Source organism: Phoca vitulina, unplaced genomic scaffold (genome assembly GCF_004348235.1).
Source record: "Phoca vitulina isolate PV1807 unplaced genomic scaffold, GSC_HSeal_1.0 scaffold4, whole genome shotgun sequence".
Taxonomy (NCBI): domain Eukaryota; kingdom Metazoa; phylum Chordata; class Mammalia; order Carnivora; family Phocidae; genus Phoca; species Phoca vitulina.
Genome location: NW_022589707.1, coordinates 54,944,415 through 54,957,329, shown reverse-complemented (window position 1 = coordinate 54,957,329; position 12,915 = coordinate 54,944,415). Strand labels below are relative to the sequence as shown.

The 12,915-nt window shown below is 40.0% G+C and overlaps 1 protein-coding gene across 3 annotated transcripts in view; it reads right to left on the bottom strand.

The window, feature by feature from the left end:
- Positions 1-12,661, bottom strand: part of THSD7A (thrombospondin type 1 domain containing 7A) — a 428,494-nt gene extending 415,833 nt beyond the window's left edge. For 2 of the 3 annotated variants that reach the window (XM_032402029.1, XM_032402030.1), the window contains exon 1: positions 11,791-12,660. In XM_032402029.1, the coding sequence (XP_032257920.1) occupies positions 11,791-11,962 (172 nt within the window). In that variant the 5' untranslated portion in view covers positions 11,963-12,660. Of the gene's footprint in view, positions 1-11,790 lie in introns of all 3 variants that reach the window. The other variant, XM_032402031.1, reaches the window with a different exon arrangement.
- Between the last annotated feature and the right edge of the window lie 254 nt (positions 12,662-12,915).

The window sequence follows — 12,915 nt, the reverse complement described above, 5'->3', positions numbered from 1 at the left end:
CACACACACACACACACACACACACACACACACACACACACACACACACACGGGGCTATGTACTGTAGGAGAGGAAAGAGGACTTTGAGAGAGGATACCTCAGCACTCACTGTGCACTTCCTGCACGCTCTCACTCACAGCATCACAGAACAGGAAAGTCTTGCCAAGAATAATCTCAGGTGTTTCCACACAAAGGAATTTTGGAACACACAGACCCACTTAAAGAGTCGCACCTCCAGCATTTCCTGCACGGCAACAATATGCACAATCCCAAGTAAAAATAAAACACTAAGGCAGAACGTCTGTATTTTTTAACTATACTTTGAACAACTCAGCAAACAGCAGAGCTGATGGCTGGGTAACTATGAACTGGCCCCAACAGCAGGGGAAAGCAGAAAAATGCCAGATGCAGAGAAGCTTGACATGCACGTGTGGATCCAAGAAGGAATAAGAATGAAAATGAAGAGAAAAAAAGACTCCGATCCAGAGACAAACGATCTCTGAGAAGACCTTTGCGGTTCACACCTATAGTACAAGACGACATTTCCTGAGCACCGACATGAGCCAGACACCATTGAAGTGCTCTGCAGTTTTGTCTCAAGATAACCTTTAAAGTCATGTGAAGAGGGAGATACTAATATCATACCTATGGCATGGCTGAGGGACGGAAGACACAGGGATTAGGGTTCATATTCTCAATAAATTACAAAATGAGGTCAAGATTCACATGAGGCTCAAAAGTTGATTTTGGAACATTTCATTTTATTTATTACACACACAAATGCACATAAATATATATTTTACTACTTAGCAACCAGTACTTCTTTCATTTCAAGCTATAGCTTCAATTCTTTTCAACTAATCTTTTTCACTGTCACAGGGAAGTAACTGAATAGAGTGCATGGACCCCTCTGACATGTATAGTTGCGCTCTCTGATTGTGAGAGAGAAAACAAAAATAATCTTTAAACAGTGCAACCCGAATAGGCAATATATGTGTTCTGATGCCATTCTTTAGCAGGCACGTGACAGAACATACTGGCAAACACATCCATCTACAATACTCAGTATGTGCTGTTATTGCTACCGCGATGACAACCCAAGGGGTAACTTTTTATCCAGACAGAGTGGGACAATTAGAAAGTCCTGCATTCACCCTATACCATGAGTTCAATGAGTCCCACTATATAATCAATGCCTACGCTTGATACATTTGCTTGGGAAATTAATTTTCCGTCAAGCTCTCTATAGAGTCCCAGGTTAAGTACCTGGGTAGTGCACTGTATTTATGCACACACACTATCCCCCCCCCTTTTTTTTTTAAAGGTTTTATTTATTTGACAGAGAGAAAGACAGCCAGAGAGGGAACACAAGCAGGGGGAGTGGGAGAGGGAGAAGCAGGCTTCCCGCGGAGCAGGGAGCCTGATGTGGGGCTCGATCCCAGGACTCTGGGATCATGACCTGAGCTGAAGGCAGACGCTTAATGACTGAGCCACCCAGGCGCCCCCACACTATCCCCTTTGAAGCCACTGTTCGACTCTCCCCATTCTGGGGCTGCTCAACACTCCGTGTCTGTGGAAAGGTTTGGGGGAGTGAGCTAAGCAGTAGGCTGCCTTGACAACTCGGTTCCCAGGTCAACTTACCAGGAGTTCAGAAGACTTCCTCTGTTTCCCAGAAATTCAGGAGGATATTTCGCCAGCCTCCAGGGAAGAGCAAGGAAAAGTAGATATGCAACTACATGATTCACCAGACCCGAGTCAGCTAGAGACCCCGCACGAGTGTCGTGCACTTGAAAATCCCACAAGCTTGCCGGCTCCATTTAACCTTTAATATATCACACCGTTTTCTTCCTCTTCAAGATACTGTTTATCACTTCCAAACTCTCTCCCAAGGTGTTCCCCTCCTGGAGGAACAAAAGACAAAGTGTAGGCCCATCTCCGTGTATTGCTTATTTTCTACTTAATTTCCACGTGTATTTTCTCTTTATAAAATACTTGTTTTTAGCAGGAGTCCTAGCATCAGGGCCACAAGAAGTGGAGCACGTGCAGCACAGGCTAGACTGAGACTTCGACCTCTGTCACCTGAGGGTTCTGCTTGCCCTCGCTACTACTCACGTGGTGGGAAGACTGCGGATCCCTTAGCGGAGAAGATGTACACATGACAAGCAGATGAAAAGATGATACTCAACACCACAGGTCATTAGAGACAAGAAAATGCAAGCAATGATGAGATACAACTATGGGCATTAAAATGGCTAAAATTCAAAATACCGACAGCACCAGCAGAGATGTCGAGTGACATCCACTTTCATTCACTGCTGGTGGGAATGCACATGGTACAGCCACTGAGAAAGACAGTTTGGCAGTTCCTCACACAACTAAACATTCTCTTTACCATATGATCCAGCAATTGCGTTCCTTGGTATTTACACAACGGAGATAAAAACATATTCACACAAAAAACCGGCACACAGATGTTTACATCTTGAAAGCAACCGAGATGTCCTTCAATATGTAAATGGATAAACAAACTTTGTTATATCCATAAAACAGTATATTTTTCAGTGATAAAAAGAAATGAGATATCAAGCCATGAAAAGACACAGAAGAAACTGAAATGCATAAGTACTAAGTGGAAGAAGAGTCTACATACTATATGGTTTCAACTACATGACATTCCCCCAAAAAAGAACAAGTATGGAGATATAAAAGGGTAAAAAGATGAGCGATTACCAGAGATTTGGAAGGAGAGAGGAATGGGTTGAGGGATGAATAGATGAAGCACAGAGGAATTTTAGGGGGGGTGAAACTACTCTATAATCCTATAATGGTGGATACACATATTAGTGGATATATGCTTTCATGTATTTGTCCAAAACCAGAGAATGTATGAGAGCAGCTGAACCCTAATATAAACTATGGATTTTAAGTAATAATAATGGGTCAATACTGGCTCATCAATGGTGCACATGTACCACACTGGTGCAAGATGTCAATAATAGGGAGAGGGGAAGAATGAGAGGTATATGGCAACTCTGTACTTTCTGCTTTTTTGTAAACCTACAACTATTCAAAAAATAAAGCCTATTAAAAATAATTTTTAAAAGAATAATATTTAAAAGATGATTTGCCTGTTTTCCCCTTTCTTCCTTTGTTGTGTTGCTCTCTCTTATAATGTCTTACATCCTCCCCAAGTTGTTACAGCCATGCAGAGCTTCTTCTGAATTTACAGACATCACTCACTAAGTTGTACATGGACTATCTCTCTCTGGCGGCTCCTGGGACATAGAGTACCCCCCTTCAACATTACCCAATTACATGGTCATTTGAATATTATTGTCCATATAAAGAAGCACATTTGTGCCTTTTCCCCATATCTCCTTATTTGTTTCCTCATAGCATAATTTTGATACAGTAAAAATGATACCCTAGAGATTATAATTTCACCTGGTAAACTATGCAAAATATCAATTAGCTCAATAGTGCTTCTGGAAATTGAAAGGACATCCTTTTGGTTAGGTCCAGTCATATATCAGAAGCAGTAGATGGATTACTTTTTAGTATCACTGTTTTCAGTTCTGCCATGTTTCCTCTACTCTTTCCCAACATGTTTTTAATTGTTCTATCACTTCCCCTAAATATTGTTTTTCTTATTGCTTGGGTACCCTAGGATTAAATGCAAACTCCTTTATTTTTCATCATTTTAATACATTCTAAAGTGTCAAGTATAAAGTGCTGATAAAAAAATAGAAAAAATCTCTACCTTATGACTCACTGGCACCTCTAACTCACACTCTATGATGTTCTTGTGATATATTTTCCAGATGCCACTTCCCTGGTGTTTCTTTCATTAAGGACCATTCTTTTTTTTTTTTTTTTTAAGATTTTATTTATTTATTTGACAGGGAGATATAGAGAGGGCACAAGTAGGCAGAGCGGCAGGCAGAGGGAGAGGAAGAAGCAGGCTCTCCGCTGCGCAGGGAGCCCGAAGCGGGGCTCGATCCCAGGACCCTGTGATCATGGCTAAGGCAGCCACTTAACCGACTGAGCCACCCAGGCGCCCCTTATTAAGGACCATTCTAATGTGCCTCTACATGAATTCCAAGGCTCTCTTGAAATTTTAAGAGAGCCTGTTCTATATATTCACCAGACAGAGGCTTTTGCTCTCCTCTTCCCAGAGACATCTCACTATCCAGTGTCACCAATCTGACTTATACAAGAGGTTAAGAGGCTTCATTTCCTTAGAAAAGGAGCCCAAGCACACCATACTTCCCCAGTAATCTAGTCAGAATGTCAGCATCTCATCCTACTGCCATCAGGCCAGTTTTTTTATATTGCAGTCATAGGTAGGAAAGAGTCTGGGTAGGTGCTGCTTGATAGCACTCAATCTCAGCCCTGATTGGGGCTTCTATTATTTTGCAAACTAGGTTGCTATCTATAATTTACATAACGAGTGACCTGCGTTACTACAGTCCGTTAAGATATTAAAGCTTCACAAAACCACTTGAGCATTTCATTTTTTGATGCAAATAATAATACACTCTTAATGAATTTTGAACACTGTGTTATGTATGCTAAGAAAGAAGGGTAGGAAAACAAGATATAAACAGTTTTTAAAAATTTATTTAAATAATCATCTAATATGTAAAATTAAAAATTGTATAAAAACAATTCTGTGAAACATTTAATTTGGAAGGCATTGGTGACAGGATAATTTCAAGAACCTGAAATTTCAGATTCTTGAGAAATCCCCTGAAATATAGCACAAAATGAAGTATAAAAAATTCTATTTATATACTTCACCATGAATTTGCTGCTCAAAATATTTTTATGGCCTTTGGTCCATGCTGTCTACATTTAAGTGTCAAACTAAAAAGAAAGATGAGCCTGTTATAAAACAGCTTCTCTTCCTAGACTTGTTTTGTTTTTCATGGTGCCCCTTGGTTGGAGAAGACAGATAAATGTGTTGAATCTATAAAATTCCTGCTTGTTATGTCATTTTTAGGGGAGGAAAGGATAAAGAATGGGAAGAGAACATTTTCTGAATATCTACTATATTTAGGGCACTGTACTAGACACTTTCTATTTACCACCTATTAAAACTTTGCAAGTGGCCTCTCACTTCAGAACTTCTGTCACCATTCTAAGGTGAGAAAACAAAATCAGAGTTTAAGTAACTTGACCAGTCAGGTAGAGGCAGATTTAAACAATGGTTTCTGATCCCATAGTCTGTGTTCTTTCAATTCCCCAGTGCTGCCCCCCTTATAATTTGTTGGAATATCTAGCACTAAAACTGTATCAATTTGTAATTTCTAGTATATTTACAAAAAAAAAAAAAAAATGCTTGCAAGAAAGCTAATGCACATTACTGGATTTGTTCCAGGTCATTACAATTAAGTAGCCATTGTATTACACAATAGAATAAAAGCAATAATAAAAACTGCCATTCACTGAAGTTCTCATATATATCAAACACTCCATCAGAACATTCAATATGCTACCATATTTAATTAAACCTCAGAAAACCCCTATATAATACATATTATTCATCCATATTAGAGATGAAAGAAAAAGATCCAGGGAGATGAAATAATTTGATAATATGGATAAAATACAGTATTTTGATCCGTGTTACTCTGGATTGACTCTGATGCCCATATTCTGTCCACTCTGCTCCATCCTTATTTTCCATTTAATGAGCAAACTGTGTCACATTCTAAATTAGGCAAAACTGAAGTACAAAAACTTTTACTAGGATAATGCTACCCTCATGTTACTACTACCTGGAATGACATCCCTCTCTCCTTTCTTATTTAATGAATGGTACGATTAGGATTAATATTTTTCCATAAGCATTACAGAATATTTTATATTAGGACAAGTACATGAAAGAAAATAAAAGGAATATACTTATTTTTATTTTATATTGAAGAAGTAAGGGATTATTTTACGTACAATTAACTTTGTAAAGGACACAGTGATTGTTGTTAGAAGTATTGCCTTGCATTGGATGAACTTAGTTCAAAAGTGTTTAATGTGAGAAGTAATTTCCTTGAGAGAAAACACACACCTATAAATACCCTAATCACCTAAATTCTGAGCAAGGGCTAGTGTGTACCTATTTCTTGGATTTCAATGTAATTTCATTGTTAGAAATATTAATTCAATTTGGGACTATACCAAAATTAAAACCTTTTGTACAGTGAAGGAAATCATCAGCAAAATGAAAAGCCAACCTTTGAATGGGAGAAGATATTTGCAAATGATATATCTGATAAGAAATTAATAACCAAAATATATAAAGAACTTACATAACTCGATACCAAAGAAACACAAATAACTGATTAAAATGGGCAGAGGACCTGAATAAACATTTTTCCAAAGACGACATATCAAGATGGCAAACAGACACATGAAAAGATGCTCAAAATCATTAATTATCAAGGAAATGCAAGTCAAAACTACAATAGATATCACTTTATACCTATATCTCACTATATAGTGAGATATCACTATATACAGAATGGCTAGAACCAAAAAGACAAGAAATAATGAGTATTGGTGAGAAGGTGGAGAAAAAGGAACCCTCATGCACAGTTGGTGGAAATGTAAATTGCTGCAGACACTGGAAAACACTATGGAGATTCTTCAAAAAATTTAAAAGAGAACTACCATATGATCCAGGAATTCCACTACTGGGTATTTACCCAAAGAACACAAAAACACTAAATCAGAAAGATATAGCAACCCCTATGTTTATTGCAGCATTATTTACAATAGCCAAAATATGGAAGCAACTCAAGTGTCTATGAGCAAAGAAAGTGTATATATGTGTGTGTATGTGTGTATATAGACACACACAATGGAATATTACTGAGCCATAAAAAGGATGAGATCTTGCCATTTGTCAAAACCTGGATGGACCTAGAGGGTAATATGTTAAGTGAAATAAGTCAGAGAAAGACAAATGCCATATGATTTCACTCATATGTGGAATCTAAAAAAACAAAACAAGTGAATAAACAAAAACAGAAAGCAGAAACAGACCCATAAATACAGAGAACAAAGTGATGGTTGCCAGAGGGAAAGGGGTAAATGGATGGACAAAATGGTGAAGGAGAGTGGGAGATACAGGCTTCTAATTCTGGAATGAATAAATCATGAGAATAAAAGGTACAGCCTAGGTAATATAGTCAATGGTATCATCATGGCGTTGTATGGTACAGATGGTAGCTACGCTTGTGGTGAACCTAGCCTATATAAATCTGTCAAATCACTATATCATATACCTGAAACTAATCTAACATGGTATATCAACCATACATCAATTAAAAAATAATAAATTCAATGACTTCATTAAGACCTTTCTGAAAATATCTGTGACAGAAGTTGATAGAAGTTGGAGGTATTCACTATTTTCTGTCCTACTCATGTTAAGTCAATCACATTTTATTCAATGCATTGATACTCTTAATTTAGAATTGCCAGGTAAATATTATTAGTCATAATTATTACTGAAAAAAATTCCATATTCTAGAATATTAAAGAATGAAAAACTAACACTTATCAGTAATTATCTTCCAATAATAAGTGCTTTACCTCTGTGTGTATGAAATAGGTTTTTCAATTATTCACACAAAGACAAGCTACCTTTCAAAATAAATATGACAAAGAAGTGTTAAAACATTTAACTTTTTCATTTTAATAAATATTTTTAATATATTCTGGGGTTGTCACTATTTAAAAGCAGCAGAGTGGTGATTTAAACACCTCTGGATTATTTGACTTTATCAATATTATACCTTTTCCATTATCTTATTATTCAAATAAGTTTTTATCTCTATCACTCCAGTTAAAACATCCTTTTCCCAAAACACTTTTAAATATCTTACCAATTCTCCCTTTTACTTGATCATTTCTGAACTATTTCATAATTCTTTCCAGTCTTTCAGAAAATGTTTTACACTTTTTACCACCATCCCCTTCATAAAACATCTTCCATTTAGCACATATTGCCGTCTTCCTCGGACCTTTTCTGACCACACTTTCTCTGACTCTTGCACTGGTCTCTCCCTGACAGTGGCCCTTTAAATCTCAATACTCTCTGTGAAGTATCCTGGCCCCTCTTTTCAGTATTTCTCTTCTTTTGATGATCTCTCCAACTACCATGCTCTGAAATAGCATACATTTACTGAGTTCCAAGCCTACACTTTCAGCCTAACTCTTTCTCCTAAACTACCCACCCAATCACTAGTTCTCCCATTAGATTTATTCATCTGAATGGATTACTACCTCAAGTTTAGTATAGCTAAATTAAATCGATATTCTTCTCTAACCCCAGGAAACCTGCTCTTCCTTCTTTCACATTCTTGGTCTCAGGTAACTGGGTGCAGATATGATGGAGATCTTCATGGGATGAGTTCCTCCTCTCCTTGGCACAGAGTTCCCTACACTCTAAAGCTGAATAACACTTCTGCAGTGTGACCCCCAGCCCTGCTCTACTCACTCTTCACTTCTATGGTCCTAGATCTATTCCCCTTTGCCTCTCAGTCCCTCTCCTTACTGACCTCCAAGCCTCTTCACTTCTCTCTCTCCATTCTGGGCCAAGAATATGTCAATCCTCTGGAAAAAGCTTCCAACAGTTTCTACTTGCTTAGACGTTAAGCTCCAGACTCTTTACCAAAGTTTGAAGGTTTTCTTACAATCGTCCCCAACCCATCAAATTGGCATTATATCCATTCATTCCCACCAAAGATCCTAGACCAGACTTGCAGTACTTTCAAGATCTAAGAATGTTGTTGTGCCTTTCACTTTCATTTTCTCTCTTCCTTCTGCTTGAAATGGACCTCCATGTCTCCCAGAGAAAAAAAATTCAGCTCTCATCCTGCAAAATCCCAATCAACATTAACTCCTCTTTAAAACTCTCCACAGCCCCCTGTATCAGCTACACAACATCCCTGCTATCAGTGTTTTGTTCATGAGTATGGTACACCAGGTTGTAATTGTTGTATATTTACAGTATTGTTCAATTGTTAATTTCTTGAAGGAAGGGATGACAATATCCTAGTCAGCCTCGACCTCACTGACTTCATGTAACTCATACAGTGAGTCCTCAATAACTTTTTGTTGTGAGTTGACTTAAAAAAACTTTCATATAATATATACTTTAAACTTTCATATTCTATACATTACATATCACATATCATGTATTATAGACCTTATGTATTATGTACATATATATATTACATGTATATACACGTTAATAAACTATGTATACATATGCATATGTGTATTTACGGTGTAGGTATGTGCAGATGTATACATACACATCAGACATGTTAAGGCTGAAAAGGCCCTTAGATATCTTTTCTAATCAATGAATATTACAAACTCAGAAACCAAGAACCAAAATCACTAAATGATTTGGCCAATGCTCTGCAGCTTGTTAGTGATTGACACAGTGTTAGAGCTCCTGTCCTAGCTCCTCATCCAGTATACCTTTTCCTACACCCGGGTAATTCAATGATCTGACCAATAGTGTGACTCCCTATAATCTGTTGTACCAAGACCAAGCGTATTCCATTGAAAGAGACATCCTGGATGGTCTCACCTCATTTTCTCTCCCAATTCTCTTCCTGACTATTTTCATCAAGTTATACACACTTAATGATTCTTTCACCTCTACATTTTCATTTCCAGTCTATCCCTCTCCTTTAAATATTCTCTTGTTCTTCTGATAACAACTCTCAATTTCTTTATACAAATAGTAAAGCCTCCTTTCCCCCCGGAAAAAAAATAAAGAGGTCATTATTTTCCTCTCCAGCTTAATTCATTTTTTTCCACCAAACCAAGGACCACCATCACAGGGATGCCATTATCATCCTCAGCACGCTAGCTTATATTTGCACATGCACATAACTTTGACATTTACAGATTACTTCCTCATAACTCACTCATTCAATCTTCATAACACTATGAATGGTCAGAAGATGGTATCATCACATTTATATGCAGCTGAGAAAACTAGGGGTCAAAAGTTAAGTGAACTGCCAACGTTCCTATAGCTAGCAAGAGCTGGAACTGGTACTGGAACCAAGGTCTCCATATCCTTGCTCCTGAGAGTTTTCCACTATTTTAAACGATTTATTGGCTTGTGTTCCCACCATGACATTTATGTTGACATATATTGGCACCTGAGACACTGCACAGTGAATGTTGCCTAGACTCTTCTTCGATCTGAATTACTGCTTGGCTTTTCTTACTTTAACAGCACAAATTTCAACCAGGCAAGTACTACTTTGCCCAACACTTACCTGAGAAGCTCTTACCAAGCATTCAAATAAAACCATTTAATGGTAAATTATGGTTTGATTACTGTTCGTTGTTATGACCGAGCCTTTGAAAAGTGAAATCATGGGTTTAGCTAAATTAGAGAAGGTCTTCAACTCTAGATTTTAAATTGAAATAAATTAATATGATTTCATCTGCATCCACTAATCAATATTAAACTCCGAGGGTTAACAAGAATGGCTAATGCTAATATCCAAATGGTTTTTCTAAAAGTGTGTGTGATATTTCTTGCAACATTCGAGGACAAATCAGGGCTTGTAACAAATTTCTGTTCAATCTGCTAAGTTGCTGGATAGATGCAACTTCTTTAAAATTTCAGAATATCGGTGTAATTGTAAACTAATCTGTCTCTGCAGCAGGGGGCTACAGACAGCTGAAGGCAGGAAAGAGACCCACTCTGTAACTTGTTTGCAATCCCATGACAAACACATCTTTTCCCTCCTTTCTATTGCAGCCTCCTCTTAATGGTTAGGTATTGCCAAGAAATTCTTAATTTATCCCTACTCCTAAGCAATAGGAATAATGCTTCTCACGTCATTCCTATAAACATGCCAAGTTTCAGGTCTGCTGAAGAATTCTCCTCCTCCTTGGGCGGGGGGGGGGAGGGGGCGGGGCGGGGTGGGGCGGGGGGGGGGGGGCGGGGGGGGGGGGAGGGGGGGGGGAAGAGCCACTAGAGAAAGGGGAGTAATTCCTCACTTGGTATTGTTTTCCTGCCTGTCACTGTCCCACCAGGACCTCTAGTCAGCACTTTGCCTGGAGGTTCGGAGGCACAATTAGTTGCTGCTTTTGTTAGTTGGTTGAAAACAAAGCAGAAGAATTCCCAAGGCAGGAAAAGTTTAAACCTAAACATCCTTAGAACTGTGCACTTTAAAAATCGCGCAATTCACTCGTCAAGAATTGGTCTTTACACCCTCTCCGCGAGCTCACTGGAGCCCCCACTTGCCTTTAACTGTTAGAACTACCCTCGCTTGGCTTGTTTCCACGTGTCCCACATATCACAAAGCTCTACTTAAATTCAACTCTATACCCACATATATCATGGCCCCGAGCAAACTGCCTCAAGACAGAATACAGACCGGCTCTAAGCTGTGTGCCTGTTCTTTGCTGGAAATATATTTAAGAAACTCCTAGTAGAATGAAAACCCAGCGGTTGAAAATGCACTTCCTTATGAAAGTGCAGTGTTGGTTGTGCTCATTAACTACAGAGCTGCGAGAGAAATATCATTCCGATGACTCACGAATGCCTCTTGGTTGGTAGGTTTTTCTTTCCTAACAGCATCGGACATGACCTACTTTGCTTCCGAGTAACCGTACTTTTTACCTTAGGCTCCCAGGACACGCAGGCTCTCAAGAAGCGCAGGGGTCCCTGCTGAAGCCCAGCAGTTTTGTAACATGGACCCAGACGTGAACAGGAGAGGAAGGGAGAACTCTGTCCCACTTACCGGTCTTCCACAGATACAGGGTGGGTGCCTCAGCCTCGGCCTGAGCCGCAGCCCCGCAGGCTCCTGGGCGCAGCAGCAGCAGCAGGAGCAGCGGGGGCAGCCGCAGGACGCCCCGGCGCGGGCCCGCAGCGCCTGGGCTCCCGGACGCCGAGCGCCTCGCTCGCAGCCCCATGCCGCCCGCAGCCGCTCCAGGGTCCGGATCCGGAACGCGGGTGGCAGGCAATTTTCCCTTGCGCTCACACCGTCTTCCCGAGCAGTACAGAAAGCAAAGCGCTTTCCTGCTATTGTTCGTTTCAGATGAAAAGGAGGGAAAGCGCGTTTAACACCCGGGAACAATAGCGTCCGCGGTGGCCGTGGTGGCTGCCGCCGCCTCCGCCGCCGGCGGGGATGCTGCTGCGGCTGCCATTCCGCGCAGAGTGGCAGGTCCTAGCGGAGAGGGAGGCAGCCGTCCGCAGGCGGCCCCAGCTGACTGAGCAGGTCCTCGAGGTCTGGGAGGCAGCGCAACCCCGTCGTCGCCAGCTGGAGAGAGGGGAGGGGGGCGTGAGCCGAAAAGCAGCGAGAGGGGGCTGGAGGCAGGAGGAGGCGAGAGCGCCAGGGCAAGAAAGGAAGGAGCGAAGGGGAGAGGGGGCACCCGGATCCAGCACGCCCGCCCAAAGAACTCCCTTGCACATGGTGCGATGAAATATGTTTGGAAGGATACACCAATAAAAAGAATCATCACCCGACAGCCTTCAGCATGACAAATAACAGGCATTGAAATTCATCGTCATCCAAGGAGTCAAACGCTGGATCTAGGGGCATGCTATTCTTCGTGTGTATTTACACAAAGCATCAGTGTTTATAATTTGTTTTTAAGCCGTGGCTTCTGAATTACTTTACGTGGGGAGCAGTATTTATGATCAGATGTGAAAACCATAGTCGAAGAGCAGAATTGTTTACTTGCTGTTGAAATGCCTTTGAACACTTTCCTAAATGTTGTGTTTCTTTTTAACTTAATTTGTTCTCAATAGAAATATGAACAGTACTGACCCTAACTGTGACAAATCAAAGTACATTGTCTTTTGAGGTCTTTAAAATCGAAATAGTATTTAATTAGCATTCACAATGCTAATCTAGTTACGTGGA